This window comes from Apus apus, chromosome 7, assembly GCF_020740795.1.
Source record: "Apus apus isolate bApuApu2 chromosome 7, bApuApu2.pri.cur, whole genome shotgun sequence".
NCBI lineage: Eukaryota > Metazoa > Chordata > Aves > Apodiformes > Apodidae > Apus > Apus apus.
Window position 1 is genome coordinate 30,219,769 of NC_067288.1, and position 17,611 is coordinate 30,237,379.

At 48.6% G+C, this 17,611-nt stretch overlaps 1 protein-coding gene across 5 annotated transcripts in view; it reads left to right on the forward strand.

Moving 5' to 3' along the window:
* PDE4B (phosphodiesterase 4B) overlaps positions 1–17,611 on the forward strand; it is a 202,054-nt gene that overhangs the window by 136,655 nt on the left and 47,788 nt on the right. For 3 of the 5 annotated variants that reach the window (XM_051625507.1, XM_051625508.1, XM_051625510.1), the window contains 4 exons: positions 5,765–5,959; positions 7,290–7,326; positions 7,472–7,542; positions 10,731–10,780. In XM_051625507.1, coding sequence (XP_051481467.1) covers positions 5,765–5,959; positions 7,290–7,326; positions 7,472–7,542; positions 10,731–10,780 — 353 coding nt within the window. Of the gene's footprint in view, positions 1–5,764; positions 5,960–7,289; positions 7,327–7,471; positions 7,543–10,730; positions 10,781–16,700; positions 16,806–17,611 lie in introns of those variants that run through there. The other 2 variants (XM_051625514.1, XM_051625511.1) reach the window with 2 other exon arrangements.

Below are 17,611 nucleotides of genomic sequence, written 5' to 3' on the forward strand. Positions count from 1 at the left end.
AAAAGATGATTTGGGAAAAGCAGCAAGCTGTTCTGATAATGGGAAACAAGTGCACAAAACGAGAGGGCAGTGAGAAGCAGTTTTGTGCCTGCGTGGGTCTGAAGATGTAAGAAACAGTATTTTTCACTGCTAATGGTGTTAAACACCCAGCTGAACATCTTGGTGACAAGCAGGGCTCTAATGATTGCGGGAGGATCTTGGTAACAAGCAGAGTCTGTCCAGACTTCCTGAAGCACTGTGGTTGGGAAACATCTTTGGTACCGTGGTAAAGGTGGTGCTGCAGTTAGAAGGAGGAATGCCCTCAGGAATGAGCCTGGGAAGGCAAAGCAGATGGTAAGCCCTCTGGTGGAGTCGGTTCTGTCATCCTCAGGAGAAGTGTAAATTTGTAACATAAACAAAAAAACACACAAGCCTGCCTGGTTTGACAGACTGGAGCGTGTCTGTGTTTTGCATTGCAGCTCTAGAAGCAAACTGGGGGGCTGCGTAGCTCTCCTGGTAACCCTTTGACTTGCAGTGACTATTCAAATGACTCCGAATTACATCAAAATCGTGGTGCAATCCTGTTTTTCAGTTTTTATGCCAAAACTTGGCCCACTCCAAGGCTGCTGGCAGGCAATGCTAAGCCAAGGAAAACGTGTTCCTGATGCAGTCTCTTCCTTACTGGTACTCCACCAAAAAGTTTTGTGCCAAGACCCCCTTGCAGAGGTGGATCCAAGAGCTCAAAAGCTGAATTGCTGGATAAGTTGGAGGCTGCATCTTGTGTCAGGACACCTTGGCAGCTGCTGCGTTCTCATGTGAGGGCGCTGCTGTGCTGCGGGAAGGAGCAGGGCCGGTTTAGGACTGATTTAGGACTGGTTTGATGGGAACAGGTCCCCGCACACGCTGCAGGGAGCTGCCCCCATCGATGGCAAGTCCCGCAGCAGGGATCGCTCTGCCTGCAGAGGCTTGGCTGGACTTTCCCTCTGTGATAAAGGGCTGCAGTAGTTTTTAATGCAGAGAAATTGTGGTCGTTACTGTAAAACTACGGAATTTGAACAGTCGGGGTTTGCTCTTATTAATGTTCTTTGTTTTGCAGAGTGACGCATGAAACCCGATGTTTTACAGTCGAGCAGATTTCTCCTGCCTTGCGTTGCGTATTTCCTCTGCTCCTTGCTGTGTTGAAATCACATCTTTCCACAGGTCCAAAGCAAGCGTCGTCCCCTTAGCAGCTTGCCCGCGCCAGCTGCAGCTAACTCCTGCCACCTGCTGTCTCCTTCTTTGCTCTCCACTTCATTAAGGTCCTGGTTCATTAAGAAATGCAGAGGGACAAACGAGACGGTGCCGCGGCTGCCGCGCCGCTTGCACTGACCTCCCTGCTGAGCGTGGCTCTGCAGCCACCCTGGGCCTCCTCTCCTCCTCCACCACCTTTCCTCTCATCCATCCCAGAGCCTGGATGTGGAGTTCAGCAGGAGCAAGCCAGGGGACAGGCCACCTTCCTTCTCTGCTCGGCAGTGCTGAGAGAGGAGCCCTGTGCTGCCCCTGCCATGGCAGCTCTGCCTTCACCGCACTGCCCGCCCGCTTGCAGGTGGGTTTTGCCTGGTGGGTCTGCTGTGCCCGTCGGCTGGCACCAGGCTTTGTGGCTTTCTGTGTCCACCAGATTCCCCTCTGCTCCAGCTGCTGGGCTTCTGCTGTTGGCCAGGTACTCTGAGAATATGCTCACCCCAAGGGTGCCACTCACCCATGCTCGGGAACTGCGTGTTTACGAATCCACTGGTGAAAGGAGAAGGACCTCAGGAGACTTGGTTTGGTCTGTCAGTCAAGTCTTGGATTGCACTTAGAAGCCCTCGGTGACCTCCAGGTGCAGCATCACCCCCTGAGACTGCCAGTGCACTTGGCAGTGTTGGCTGGATAAACCTGGTAACACATGTTAGAGGCAGGCAGGGAGCGGTGTCAGCTCGATGTGCTGGAGCTCCCGAGCCCATCAAGCCAGGCATGGTTCTTAGGGAGATCTACAGGGGATGGGTATTTATGGAGCTTATCTTGAATGATTTATAGGGACCTTAGGTACCAGACTGGTGATCTAGGTGTTCAGGTGACACAATTTTAAGTCTTGAAGGTGCTCACTTAATCCTGAACATGGTGGGCATCCACTGGCTCACGCAGAAGAGCCCCTGGGCTCAGGACGGGGAGTTAGGGAATTAAGAGGCACATCTCGGTGGATGACTGTGCTTTGGGCCAAAGATCTTTCATCCACCACCCCTTGGTGTGGACACGGGATGAGGAGCAACTGTGGAATACAGACCAAATCTTTGCTGATTTTTTTACCTCCAGAACTTGCTGCCACTGCTCGGGTGCTCCTGTGCCAACGTTGTCTCACAACTCCTGGGCTGTAAATGCTGTTGCTTGAAGATAAACTGCAAAGCAACTTCAGCTTTTTTTCCTCTGGCCTGTCATTGTGGTGCCTTGTACTTTGCCACCTTTGGTTTTAACAAACAAATGCAGCTTGGTTCTTCATGGATGTGAAGACTGTGGGGTGCTGCAGGCTTTGGAGAGGACCCTTACAAAGTGGAGTGTTCTGAACATGGAGCCATGCTGATGATTAAGTTTTTCCAGCCTAGCTCATCAGTTAACTTCCAATGAAAAAATACCATGGGAAATGCAGCTCTGAGAGGGTAACTTTGCAATCAAATTGCAGTTCTTACCAATTTCAGCAAATGTTTGTCTGGGAGATGTTTTTTGCAGTCAGGACACGATTCCAGATGGGCTGTTATACAAACCAAGAACAACTGGTGAACATAATGTGCAGCAGAGATTTGAAAAACACAAGGTTAAGCTCTTGCTCTACAAATCTCAGCCCACGTTCTCCCAGTGTTGTGTCATCTGGGGGAAATAGTTTCCCATGTTTCATTTCTTGTAACTGTTAAAAATAAAGTGACAGCAGGGACTTAGACCTGGGTTTTGGCCCTGCCAGTGGAGACCTTGCCCATCCAGCCATGCCGCTGGGAGTGCCTGTTCACGAGCACAAAATAGGACATTCTTGATTGACCTAACTGCAAATTCCTGCTTAACTTCACTTTTTTTTGGGGGGGAAATGTTCTGTTCACAGCTGAGCACATGGTTGGCTGAGTGCTGGATCAGGCCAGGGAAGGGGAGCCAGCTGAGGGGGCTGCAAGCTGAACTTGCAGAAAGAAATCAAAGTGCTTTTCCAGCTGGATCAAGGGCCTGATCCGTGCTGCAGCATCCCAGGTGCTGGCACCGGGAGCAGGGAGAGCCTGCAGCCAGGAGCTGGGTGGCTGGAAGCAGGCAGGGCAGGCGGAGCTGGGTGTCAGCTGAGCCTCCTGAGCGTCTCCAGCTCATCTCGGCCTGAGCCGCCAGCACTGCAGGAAGCTGGGAAAGTCCCAGGGTTCAGGCACACTGTTCCCTGGGGAGCTCTGCCAGGGTTTAGTCTCCACCTTGAGCCAGGTCACAGAGCATCAGGGCTCCTTCTGATGCCTCCAGCTAAGACACTGTTCACGCCTTCCAAAGGTACTGAAAATCCCTGGAGTTTACATGGGAGTTTCTGCCGGAGTGACTCAGGCTAGCAGAGAGCCTGTGTTTTGGTGTGAGAAGAGGGAAAGGGAAGGGGGTTTGAGTATCCTCCACCTACCTTAAGGTATAGAAGCTCTGCTACAGTTAGCCATGCAAAACGAGATCCTTGGTGGACAGTTCCCCTCTTACCACACTTACTCCTTCTGTGCAAAAGATCCCCTCACCAGCCTTGTCCCCTGCCTCCCTCCCTTCGCCTCCTGCGCACTTTTTAAACCTTTTCCTCCCAAGCCATTTGCTGATGTCCACCAGCAAGCAGCAGGTACAGTCTCAAGCAGCCAGCAGAAGCTCTGCTCAGCTGACTGTCTGGATTTATCTCGCTGCCATATTTCCTCTTGTGTCAGTAAACTGAATTTTCTCAGTTGAAGGTTTTGCAAGAACGTATTTTGAGTAATGAGAGTTAATTTTCAGAATAGGTAGGGATTAATTATCAGCTGGTGGTTGTTTGTAGATGCTATACTTACAGAGCTGAGTTTCTTCTGTTGTTTACTTTGTGGTGACAAATGAAGTGTGCTCAAGCTGTCTTTGGTGAAAGAGCAGATTATAAAGAGTAAAAGAAAAACCTATGAACTGAGCCGTGAGCAGTTTGAAGAGGTACTTGTGCAGCTGGGCAGGTAAATGGTACAGTGAGGCATGGTGGATGTAGGAATCTGCTTCAGCGAGCACTGCATTGTGCTGCTGCCCTGCCTTTGGATTTCAAGAGGATCTAAAAATCTGTGCACTGGTGCTTATGCATTTTTAATAGCATTACTGAAATGCATGTCCCTGTGCATTTTTGGCTTCCTGAGGAACCGTATGTGGTTGACGTCAGTGGTTTCCTGTGAGACCTCCTCTACCTGCAGTGTTTGGTGTTTGTTTGCTCTGTGCAGAGATACATTTAGCAACTGGGTGCAGACTCTTTTTTTTTTTTTTTAGCAACTTTCAGCTCTTCCAGAAGTTTTGCTGCTTTTTTTTTTGGTCTGGATACTTTATCTGCTTCATCCTGCAGGACTCACAAGCACTGTCCAGAGCTGGAGGAGAGATAGGGTCTTCCCTGCCACCGTGCTCAGGGGGATCTCTGGACTTCATGTGATGAGTGGATGACAGGCAGCAACGGGGAGGGGTGGAGAAGTGTATGGCAAGGATCACAGCTCAGTGTCGTGGCTGCAGTCCGAGAGCCTGCCCGCCTGGGTGGTGCAGTCAAGGGTGGTCATCAGGCACAATTAATTGGAAGAACATGAGGCTCAATGAATTGGAAAAGCATGGGGCACGTGCCCTGGTAGGAGCCAGAACTCAGCTCTTACTGCAAGTGAGATGAAGCCTCAGATGTCCAAAGGCAAGAATGTTCATACTGAACGCACCCATACTTCACTTGGCTTAGCTGGAACATGGTCACACATGTGGTATTTATATCAGATCCCAGTGCCCAAGGAAAGGAGGCCAACCTGCTTATTTTCAGGGTTTACGAGGGGTGTCACTTGCTAAAGTGTCCAGGGTGACTTCAGCCACAAGTTGAAACAGCCAAGTTATGAAACCATAAGAAAGTGGGTGTATAATGGAAACGGTGACGTAAGGTTTGGTGGCTTTTAGAAAATTTTTAAGCAGTCCTCCATGTTGCAGCCCAATTGCTTGAAATTCACTGAACTCACATCTCACGTGGCTAAGGCTTGAACCCTGGCTGGAAAGAGACTCGGGCATCCAGCTCACACAACTGCCAAGTCCTCCCTGCTCTTGCAGGATTTCAAAAGTTTGCCTCCCCGATGGCTGGAGACAGGGCTTGGCTGGAGGATGGTGGCATGTCATCACTTCTTTCGTCCCTGTTATGGTTTTAAGGCATGGAGTGAGGTTTGGCAGATCCAGCCCCCTGCCTGGTGCAAACCCTGTGGCCATGAGGCTGCAGAGCTTGGGGACAGCTGGGCTGGGCTGCTGCGTGTTCATGCTGGGAGCGACAGGAGCTGTGCTGAGCCTGGAGAAATTCAGGCTGAAGGAAGGCTGAGCAGATGTAAGCAGGAAAGAAGCCTCGGGGGCAAATGTTTTATCATAATGCGGAGTCTTGCTTGCATACATCACAAATATGCCAGGGAGAGGCTCCAGTAAGTGTAGCCTTGTGTCTCCTGCACTGAGCAAATAACACGGTGCGGGCAATTGCCCACGCGACACGTGCGCTAGAAAACATCTTTTGGCAGGTGCACCTGACACACTGTTTGTGTTTTGTTCACAGCTTCGACGTGGAAAATGGCCCGTCCCCAGGTCGCAGCCCGCTGGACCCGCAGGCCAGCTCCTCCTCAGGGCTGGTGCTGCACACCACGTTCCCGGGCCACAGCCAGCGCAGGGAGTCCTTCCTGTACCGATCCGACAGCGACTATGACTTGTCACCAAAGACGATGTCCAGGAACTCTTCTCTCCCAAGTGAACAGTAAGCATAGATTCAGCTCACGTCACGTTTTACAGTAGCTCAGGGCTTTACGTGGCATCCTGGAATCCTTGGAGCTCTGGTAAGAGGTGCTTATGGGTGGTACCTGCATTTCACAGCGTGAGTGCCCGAGATGGTTGCTTTTATGGTCTGCCAAGGCGTGACTTCCCTGTCCTCATCCTCTCCTTGTAGCAGTCCCCTTCTCTCTGTAGTTGAGCAGAAGAGCTTTCTTGGTGTTTTTCTGCGCTCTTTTTATCTCCTTTATACTTTCACCATGCACGCTCAGAGCCTGGTTAACATCATCTCTGCTTTCTCTTAAGTAAGTAACGCTCCATTAGCCTGGACAATAGAAATATGACTGTACTTATATTTAGAGTATTACTCCTCTCCACCCTGTTTTCTGTCATGGGTTGTTCGCTAGAACTGAGCGGAAAATACAGCAGAAAGCCCAGGCAGATGGTTGGGCTTGAGTGGATCAATATAACACAGAGCGTGGAGCTTAGATGAGTGTCCTGGATTTGGAGCCCTTTATTTTAAAAGGCACGGTTTGAAGCTTTAAAGTGACCATTAAGCTATAAAAAAGTGCTCATAAAACCAAAACAAAACAAAACAAAAAACGTTCAGCTGTTATGAAAGCTCTACAAGTTTTGTCATGAAATGGAAATCTGTGAGCGAGTTCCATGAGGAGAATTCACCTGGAAGAGAACATTCCCTTCCCCCTTGGTTAGCGTTTAGTAAATACGGTGGTGGACACCTCTCTGGAGGTGCCAGTGGCATCCTGCAGCCTGCCATGACTCTGTTAGGTAAATCATGCTGGATTTTTTTTCATACACACGCAAGTGCTATATATAATATAAAAAAAAAATAATAAATTGACAATGACGATGTATTTTTCTCAGAACTTCTGCTCAAATCTTCCATGATGAAAACAGCTGGACAAAAACCCAGTGTCTGAATAACATTAAAGACTGTGACAGAGATCAACAAAAGCCAGGAAACTCAAAGCTGACCTTTCTCTGGACTGCTGTGGGGTTTTTTTTCCACCGTGGTGTGAGCGGGCTGGTTTAACTTATGAGTTTCCTGGCTTTTATTGTCTGGTGTTAACCAGTCTGAACGGTTGCTCCAGGCGGGTTGGTTGGGATACACGCTGTGACACCTTTCCATGAGGAGCGAGGTTTTATGCAGTGTGAAATAAACGCTGCACGGCTTAACGTGGGGTTGTGGTGTTGTGTTTTGTCACGGGGGAAGACTTCCCCCTGTAAAACCTCGTTCTCTGAGCGGAGCGACGTCCTGCTTGAAGTAAATTTGCATGTTTTCTCCCATTCCTCCCTAGGCACGGGGACGACCTGATCGTCACGCCTTTCGCCCAGGTGAGTTGGCAGCCTGTTGGCCTCTGAACTTAAGAAAAAAAAAAAACAACCAACCCAACCCCCCCAAACAAAACCCAACAAGAAAACACACCGCTTAAAACCCGCGGCGGCGAAGGTAACGTCTGGGGTTTTCCCTCCCTCCTAGGTGCTGGCGAGTCTGCGAAGCGTGAGGAACAACTTCACGCTCCTCACCAATCTGCACGGCACCTCCAACAAGTAAGCGCGTGGGTTTGTCCTTCCCTGGGGAGCAGCCGGGGCCGGGGCCGGGGCCGGACCCTCCGTCCCGCGTGGCGCGGCCAGCGCGCCTCCTCGGGCGGGCCGGCAGAGGGCGCCGCTCCTGCCTCCCGCCAGCCCCGGGGCCGCCCTGCCCGCCCGCAGCTGCCCGCGGGAGAGGGAGAGGGAGGGTTGTCCCCTCCTCGTGGGGTTTCCCTCGGGAAGAAAGGGAGGCTTTCCCCGACGGGACACGCAGCAGCTTGGCTCCCAGGGGCCGCGCGTGGAGCTGGCCTGGGTTGCCAGGATCCTTCCTCACGCTGACGCCGTCGTCGCGCTGCACGAGGAAGGCGACGTGCCGAGCCCAAGAGGAGGATGTTGTGTTTCATACCTGCTGAGCAGGAGAAACCAAACAAGCTCCTCTTTACGCCTTTCCCCGGAACCACCGTTTCCCCTTCGCTATTTATAATGAGCCAGTCACCGTCGTTTTTCTGGCCCGCTTGGCCCCGAGAGAGCCGTTGCGTGTGAAGCCAGCACCGCTGGCTCCTGGCGGCGTCGGGGGCGCATCCACCCGTCCCACCCTGGGCCTGGCGGGCGCTGCTCGCCCCGAGGGTCCCGCCGGCTCCTGCAGCCAAGGACGAGGTGCCAGAGAGCACAACGCCGGGATGCCCACCCTGCGCTCTGCCTTCTGGCGAAGTACTGTGTTTTATCCAGAGCCCGGCGTTCTCTCCGGGCCTGAGGTCTTCCTCCCGCTGATTTCTCGCTGCAAATTGCCGTCGGAAGGAACCGCCGCGTTCCAAGATGGAGGTTAATAGAAAAACAGATGGCTGAAATAGATTCCTTTTTTTAAGCTTTGCTTTTTTGAGCAGCTCAGGCATTTTGGCAGTTGTTAATGAGGAATATAAAGTTGGACAGGGCTGGAAGGAAGCGAGGGCGTAACCTGTAGGACACAGAGGCATCTTGTAGTGTCCTTTTGAAGACATTCCCAGATTTGATTGAGGTGTAAAGTCATGTGTCCAGCCAAAATAAAAGTCATTAAATGTTTAAACCATTATACACCAAACATCCAAGCCTGTGGCAGAATGTGCTTCCAGGCAGTACGGAGCTTCCCGCACAGTTTCCAAACAGCTCTGCTGGGTTATAGCCATGCTGCCAGCTCATGATTTTATCACATGTCTCATGATAATGTGGTATTTTACTTAAACTTCTGCTCTGGGGATCATGAGAATCTCAGCTTTTCTTTAGCCCCTCCTCTCTCCCCCCTTTTTTTGCCTCCTCTTCCACCCCCTGCCCTGTGGAAAAAAAAACAGCAATCAAAACAAGAAGAGGATGCTGTCCCACATATTTACAGAAATGCTGGAAAACATGAATGTTAAGGGCTGGAGGGAAAAAAAAACCACCAGAAGTCATACTTTTTTGGACTTTAACATTAGGGTTTCTAAGGCAGTTTCCTGGTTGGAAAAGAGGAGAGTATGATTGATGGTTTTTGGCCTGCCTGAGGTTGGCAGATGTGGCCCAGGGCACGGTCAGAAGGCACCCGGCGCCTGCTCCTCTTAGTGCCGGCTGGCGAGAGAGGAGGAGCGGGAAGCAGGAGCCGTGCACACTGGGACCTGCTGGTGTCCGTGAGCTCTGGTCCCTGCAGCAGAAACCAAGATGGGCACAGCCAGGACAGCTGGAAGATGCCAGGAGCGGCGCCCTTCCCTTTGCAGTGGGGAATACCCTGCTGAATAGTAGTTCATCCCTCCCCGCCCCCCCGAAGGCATGTCTGTGCAACTCAGGGTTTGGAGATACCTGGAACACGTCTCCCCAGATACTGGAAGCGCTGCAGCTGCGGCGTGGTGTCCCTATTGGGGAGTTTCTGTTTTTGAGAGATTTCAAGATTTGGCTTTTCAAAGGCTCAGCAGAGGCAGGTCGGGGCAGATTTGAAGAGAAGTCGGCATCCAACGTGTGCGCCCTGTGCTGAACCCTTCGAAGAGTCTGGGTCCTGCTGCTCCCTCCCGAAAAGCCGGGCCTTTGGAATCCCCGCCGGCAAGCGGGATTTCAGATGGGGAGGCAGAGGGTTCCTTGCTCCAACACAGATCATACCTGGTTAGCAAGGCCTTCCTGGGGCAGTTCTGAAGAACCCTCCGGAGCTACAAGTGCAGCAGAATTGAGCTGCTCACTTGCTTTGATTTTAGCTTCAAAGGAGACCTGGCAAATAATGGATGTTTCAGTTCAGTGGCTGACTCAAAAAACTGGGGTTAGGAGGTTGGCTAAGGGAGAGTGTGGGGAAATCTGGCTTCAGTTAAAATGTATCAGGAACTTCTTAGGGAAGGAAAAGCCCAAAGTTTCGTTTTTTGTCGGCCTGAAATACTGCATTCAGTCCAAAATGAAGGTTCTTGATTTTTTGGTGTCAACTCTTTTTAACGTCTTTAAAAAAAATGTTATAAATTATGGTTTCAACTTGAAAAAAAATAACAGTTTTATTTGGCAAATCTCACAGTGAAATATTTGGACATTTGAAGAAATACTGCACCCTTTTTCCAGTCAGGCCCTGTTTGCTTGACTTGAGCAAATTTTTCAAATAGCTTTTGGCCCTTATGAAACCCAGTATTTTCTGATGAAGTTGTTGCTCCTCGTCAAAAAAATGTCTTTCAGCTGTTTCAGAGCCTGTGCTAGTGGCTGCACCCTCTTCTTACTTGCATCCAGGTGTAATTCATACTGTTAACTGAAGGGTTTAAAGCCCTACATTTCCCACCTTACCCATGGCACTGCCTTGCAGCCCCCACGCTGGTGTGGCAGTTGATGTTACTTCCAGTCCAGACCTTGTAGGGAAAAGCTTTTTCAGGAGAAGGCCTTGATTCTGCAGGACCCCCTGACCCCCTTCAGCCACGGAGACTGGCCCTTGCTGGCTTCCAGGCATATTTTGAGGAGGAAAGTGCTGCGAAGGCAGTGTGGGATGATATCACTTCTTCCCTGGTGTACCTTCTTTTCAACATCAATGTGCACTGAGCCAGAGGACGTGACATCTTTAGGGTTTCCTAGCAGATCTGTTGGTCTTGCTCATTAACTGCCAAGTCATTCTAAAGTGTTTCGGGCTTCTTTGTGAGTATGAAAAAGGATTTTTCACTGTGGGAGGTGGTGGTTTGAACTGCCAACAGGGTTTGAAATGATAAAACAATGCCTATTTATAGAGTATTCTCTATCCCTCTTAGGAGATCTCCAGCAACGAGTCAGCCACCTGTCTCCAGAGTTAACCTGCAAGGTACGTGTGCGACTCCGATAATCACCTGTAAGGTCAGACACAGACCAAGGCTTCTTGCACATCCTTTTCCTCACAGCTGCTTCTCTGCCCCCTTCCCCTGGTGCAGCTCTGGCCTCACAGAGCTTCTTCTGGGTTCCTGGTGCAAAACCAATATGAGAGGACTATCAGGACTGAAATATTGTTATTTGAATAGTTTGGGGGTTGGGTTTATCTTTGTGTGTTAGCATGTAAGGTGAACATGATTTTGGTTTGATAGTCATGGCCACAGTGACTGCTATTCCTCTGAGTCCCTGTGCTGCACAGGCCCAGACAAGCCCCAGCCTACAAGCCTCAAACAGGCTCAGACACAGCTGGATTTTTTTATCCTGTTTATTTAACTTTGTCTCCATGTGATCTATGTAAAAATTGCAATCTCAAAAAAGCCTTTCTCAGGTGAAACTTCCTCTGCTTTTATTAGGCTGCCCTAGAACCTTTTTGTTCTTTCTTTTCATTTCACTGTTTGCTTGTGGTCTTTTGAACTCTACAGTTAGCAATGGCAAGAGAGAAGAAGTCGGTGAGTGTGGCTGATCTTCTTTCCTGTCTGCTCCCCCTGCACACAGTGTCCCTCACCTCACAAGGCCATGCAGTAGCAGGCACTTGTGGGACCCCTGTCAGGAGCAGAGCTGGCCCTACGTGGTCTAATTTAAAGGTTACTCCCATAGAGCAGGAGATAAGATTTGGAGGAGTACCTGTTTGTAAGGTTTTAATTGCAGCCTTTCCAATAATTATGTGCTAGGAGGGACTAATAAAGCTTAATTTTTACAGTGTGTGAAGCCTGGATAACTATAATTTCCCTTCATGCTCTTTACTGTTTACTGGCTGAGGACACGGATAGTCCTGGAGACTTCCAGAGTAGGTTCCTCAAAACTTGTTAAGGGCATATGGAAACCTCTGATGCAGAAAGAAAACTGGACAGCATGATCTTAAATGCCTTCTCCTTCCCTCCCTCTCTGTGAACAGTGTCGAGTCAGGGCCAGCAGAAATGCAGCTCGTCACTTTATTTAAAAATCTGTTCTAGCAGGACTTTGATTTTCGTGGCCTGGGGGGGGGGAAAAATAAAAATAGAAAATTTCATAAGCTTTCCAAAGATCTGTTTATATAGGTTACAGAATCTAGTAATGAGGAGAGAATTCCCTTCCACGAATTTTTAGATTAATTATCATAACACTTTCTGTGGAAACAATTGCTTTCAACTTTTTAACACTTATGGAACTTGTCAAAAGTAGAGAATTACAGGCTGGATTTGTGGCCTCTCAAATAAGTAAGTTCTTAACCATGTAACTTAACCAGCTCAACCTTCAAATGAAACCAAAAATGTGAGGTGTATCATTACAACTGAATTGTGACAGTTGGTAGGTAGGACTAAGAAATATTTTTTAGGTTGATAGGAAGTTGTGTAATTTCCTGCATGCAAGAAGGCAGTATTGACCTTGTTAGTGGAAAAGCCTGGGGTTCTCACTGAAGTTCAGCTTCAGATTGTATTTGTTGCTGGATTTCATCAGCTCTCACGGGCTCTGGTCTCTGGGCTGAAGCAATCCTCCCGGTCAGCCTCAGACATTGCTCCTGCTGTGGGGTCACACCCCTGCAGCGAGGGGGTCAGGAGGGAGCTGGCTGAGCAGGGACAGCAGCTCTGCCCAGGGTTGTAGCTGAGAGAGGGGACATGCTCTTCTGGGCGAGGCCAGCACCCTGACACCTCCTGCTCGTTTCTGTGACTGCTTGGGCACCCTCAGCTCACGTTCTCCCCTAAGCAGAGGTGTGGTGAGGAACACCAGTGTTACTCTGTCCTGCACTTAACTTTCTTCTTTTGTGCTCTTCTAGCATGTAAACCAGGACCATTCTGAATTTCTGACCTTGTTGAGTTTGGTGTCCCCAGCTCGCTGCCCAGAAGGCATTCCAGGTTCCCATAGAGCCTCTCTTGTTCCCCGTGGAGGCTGTAGTTGTTCTGTCCAGGGGTTGATCAGGGTGCTGATTGCCTCCCTTCACCTATTTACAGAGATTTGTACATGCTGCAACTCATTTCCGTGGCACAGAAAACAATGGTGGCCATTTACTTTCTAAGGAAGTTTCCATTTAAAAGCAGCGAGATCAAAGGTTTTTAAGCGGAATTTTTTATTTCCCAGTTTGCAGCTTTTTTTCCTAGATGACTTGTGATTTGGAAATTATGAGAGGAAGGAGAGACTTTCCTGTCAGAACCCTTCCAGTTACATGCTGATGGCTCCTGAGTCTGAAAGGAGGCAGAGCATTTTTCCTGGAAGTTTTGGAGAAGGAAACAGTAATGTTTTGATTTGGGACTCGGCTGCTTTACATCCCTTTAGATCAAAGAATGTGTTTTGAAATGAAATGTGTTTGTATTTTCTAGATTGGTTAGTCGGCAAAGCTTGGAATTTTATTTTAGCTCTCCCATGTCACACATTGATTCATAGATTTACCGCAGTCAATTGACATCACTGTGAGTACCTCGTATATGTCTCCTTTTAGTTGTCATTACTGGGGTGATTTATATCCTGTTATGAAAAGTACAGAACTCAGGGTTTAGAGCAAATGAGCATACATTAATAACATTACCCTGGAGGGAGACAAATTGCATTCAGCATTTGCACTGGAAGGAATACACGCCAGCTGTTTACTCCAGCTAGAAGATGACAGGGTTTGTCCGTTGCTTCAAAGCCAGAGGAGCCGAATCTCATGCTGGTGTCCTCCCAAGGAGTTGCATCACTGGGGACCCAGGCCCGTGGTGACATGAATGAGCTGCTTCCAAATTACGAAATCCTTTTCTCTTTTTTGCTTTCATTTTCATGAAAGCATGAAAAACTCTGGCCAGGTTTCTCATGAGACAAAGTGCTTTCAGAGCCGATCCTGATGTCACTAAATTTCAGAGCTTTCTTAACCTTATAACCACAGCCATAAAAGGAAGAGGGATATGTATTGAACATCCTGTGTTTTGTCCTTGGTATCAGCTTCAGCAAACCTGGCAGATTTTTCCTGTTATTTTGTTATAACTGCAGATCACAGGAATGAACCAAATTGCTTTTATGAATTAACTGAGAAACCATAACAGGGAAATATGAAGCCGTAGCAAAAAGTGCATAAATCCTTAATTAGCTCCTGTTCTCCGTGGCTGGGAAGGACAGTGGGAACACACTGGAACAGGAGGTTCCTGAGTGGAGTGTCATGTTACAGGGTGCAGGGTTGGATTATGAAGGGGTTCTGCCCAGCTGCCTTCTGTGGAGCTACAGAAACAATGGGATAAACACAGTGTTGCTCCAGTGTCTGTGGTGTTTCTTGCTCCTATTCTCCTTTTTGGGTTTTTTTTTTAAAGTGTGGCCTCTGCCACAGTTACTTTCACTGACCTTTGTGCTACCTTGTGCTCAGTGAATCCATCAGTGCATTCTGTACTCCATCCAGTTCTCCCCTCCCCTGGTGTCACTGGAAGGTCTTTAGTTCCTACTCAGTTGATTCAACTAATAACATCTTTAACCAGCAACAAGTCTGGCAGTTCCTGCTTAGTTTTGTTCCTTCCTCCATATTTATTTACTCCACGGACCCTAATTCTCTCTGAATTAAATCATCTTTCACTGGCTGCTACATTCATTCTAAGCCTCTTGTTCTTCCACCCACTGCGGTAGAGTCTTTTCTCCATCTGTTTTGTTTCCTTTGTGCTTTTCCCAGGACTTTTTCTTGTTGTCCTGATCTTTCTCTCGGCTCAGCCCAGGATTGGTGCTCTTTGCTTAGACTCCCAGTATCAAGGCCTCTCCCCAGCTGCATGACAATGGTCATGTACCAGTCTGGATGTTTGTCTGAACTCTGGCAGGAGCAAAGCCTGGAATTAAGGGTCAGGCAGTGTCTTGTGCTTCTGGGAGCTGTGAGGGCTTTGCAGAAACTTTTCTCAAGAGCAGGCAACTGAGTGGCCCTTGGATGCTTTCAACAGTAAATTATAGGATGTCCTCACAATTAATGATATACCTAGCATGATAATATAGCCCGTTTGCTTTGCCACCCCGGGCTCTGGGGGGGGTGTAGCACTTTGAGGGATGTCACACACAGGCTTTTCAGGGCTCACGGGATTAAAGCTTTGTTAAAATTCCTCTCTGGGGGTGGGAGTGAAAGATCAGTATTTTTCTTGCTTGTGCCTTAGCCTCTGCTTTCCTGCACATCTGCACGTTTGCCTGCACTTCTCACATGCCTTTACACGAACTCAAAACTTGTACTCTTTCATTTTTTATGTGGGTGTAAGATGTACACAGCCTCGTGCACGGATTTTTGTATAAAGCGTAAACAAAAGACTGCATAGTGCTGGTCCTGGTGCTAAGGAAAGTCCCAGCTTTTTGTAAGAGTTAACAAGCCTTGTGCATCCAAGTCAACTCTTACAAGTATCTATAAATCCCAAGTAATTAGTTCAGAGCCAGTGCTGTTGCACCATACTTCCTCTGCTTGGCCTGCAGAGAATGGCTCTGGGCATGTACGAAATAGAGGATTCATTTTGAAACTCTGTTGGGCTGCTGTGAGTTTGGCCAAAGAGCTGGCCTGTTGATTCTGGAGGCAGATTGTACAGCTGGGGTGGATGTGGAACTTCAGGCTCTTAACAGGAGTGCAGGAGGAACCAGGTGTTACCAAATAGCTGAGCTAAAAAGTAACTGTGCACAGGATATCCAGCGGAGCTGTAGATTTGCTTATTACCTACAAGTGTTATTTTGAAGGTTGTGGTGCTATAATGAGGCAGATTGTTTAGAAACTAAGCAAAACTGTAAGAGAAATCAGATAGAGAACAGCTTAATGATGTGACTGGGTAAAATGAAGGCTCTTGATCAGTGTAGTGGTTATTACTGCTCGAGAAATTAAAAGTGCGGTTCACAGTGAACTTTAAGAGTTACCTGCAGAAGCAGCAAGAGAGCTGACCGAGCTCCAGACCACGCTGGGGACTTCCTGAGGCTGTTTCTTGCTCTTTGGGGGTAGTTCATTCCCACGAAGAGTCCGTTTCGTGTGTTGTGCCTGCCTGTGAACACACACCCCCTGAAAGTTGGACTCATGCTTCTTAGTAAGTATTTCAGTTATGCTATTGACGTCAATGCAGTCATTAAATAGATTGCCGGCCCTCCCATCAGCAAACCTGTGCCAAAGACCTAGAGGCAGACACATTTTAAAAGAAGAACATCAGGTTTTCTTTTAGCATTTGGAGAGAATAAGGGAAAAGTTTCTTCTGAAGTCACAATGCTTTGCAGTAAGGGAGGGGTTTTTTGCTGAATTTCCTGAGACTCGTTTTCTGTGAAGATAATTGCTGTGTTTTATTTAACACACTTTGGTTATGTTACTGTGTGCATAAACAACTCCAAATGAGACTAAAGAGCAATTTTTTTTGCCATCAGCTCCAGCTGAAAAATGACACTCGTTTTAGGTCTCCCGGCTAGATTTATTTGTGTATCAAGTAACAGAAGGTATTCAGGCAAACCTGTTTAGCCTTTGACTCCAGAAATTCTGCAAGGATTGATTTCATGACATCTATATAAGAAAATAGCCTTCATTTCTCCTCGGCAGGCTCTGAAGACATACAAGCTAATCATGACTCCATAGCAACGGATAAAAACTGTTTTCCCCTCCGCCCCACCTGTGGATGTCACATGAAGATGCTACACGTGCTGCTGCCATCAGGAGCCTGTCAGTCCTTGGGGCCCAGCTGCCATCTGCAGCCGTGGGGCTCCCTGCTGGTGCTCACCCTGTCCTGCTGTGGTTCTGAGGCAGGCTGGGCTCTCCTGGCCTGCCCTAAACATCCATTCGTGGCCGTGGCCGGGGAGATACCTGCTTCCCAGAGCTGCTGTCCTGCCCGTCGCTGAAGGCAGCCCTGGGTTGTGCAGTTCTCTGTGCCTGGTGTCAGGAATGGCTCTGACTGTCAGAAGCTCCAAAGAGGCTGTGAGCTGAAAACCTAGGGATATGTATAAATGGCATCCTCACCCAGATGGAGAGAGTACCTGTCCTTTGGGAAGATAAGCAGGTATGTTGCAACCAACAGCAGCAGTGCGTTTTTGGAGAACAGTTGAGGAGCCAAACCACTGGGGTTTTTTCCTTCTGTATTCGTTGAGGTTGGTATTTCACTGATGATGCCACACTCTGCTATGTAGGATAAACCCATCAGATCGGTCATAGAGCATTAAAAAGAGCTTCTCTCTGATGGATGGCTTCTTGCTGAGTGACCCAGGCAACTGCCAACCCAAGGTGGCAAAGAAGAGATCTTCACAGTGGCATTCTCTCCTTGTGTCCCCATATTCTCTCTGCTCTTTAAGCACAGGTCGAGCCCTGAGAGGCCTGTCTTGCTTTCCTCAGCCCCCATTCCTGCTGCATTGCTTAAGGCCTCTGCGAAGACAATAAGGCTTTGCCATGGCTAATATCAGAGTTGATAAAATCTGTGTTTCTTTTGTTTTCTGCACAGAATGATAATAGTTGCTGTGGGTGAGATTTTGACATCGCAGCCTTCAGTGCACTGAATGAGTTCCATATGAGTTTGAGAAATGTGTACTTGATCTGAGGGGAAAAAAAAAAACCAACCAACAAACCAAAACAAACAAAAACACCCCAACCAAACTTCTGGCAGGCCGGGTTATTTGTTTAAGGTCGTGGGGCACAGTTTGTGCATGCCTGAGTGATGAATAGGGTTCTTCATTGTCCCACTGATCAGAGCCCCTTCAACTTCCATGTCATCAGCGTTTTCCAGCCAGTGGGAGCTGAAACAAGCTCCTGAAAGCACCCATCAGCTCATCCCTGCAGCAGCTATATATAAGTCTCTCCTTCCTCCCCCGAGGT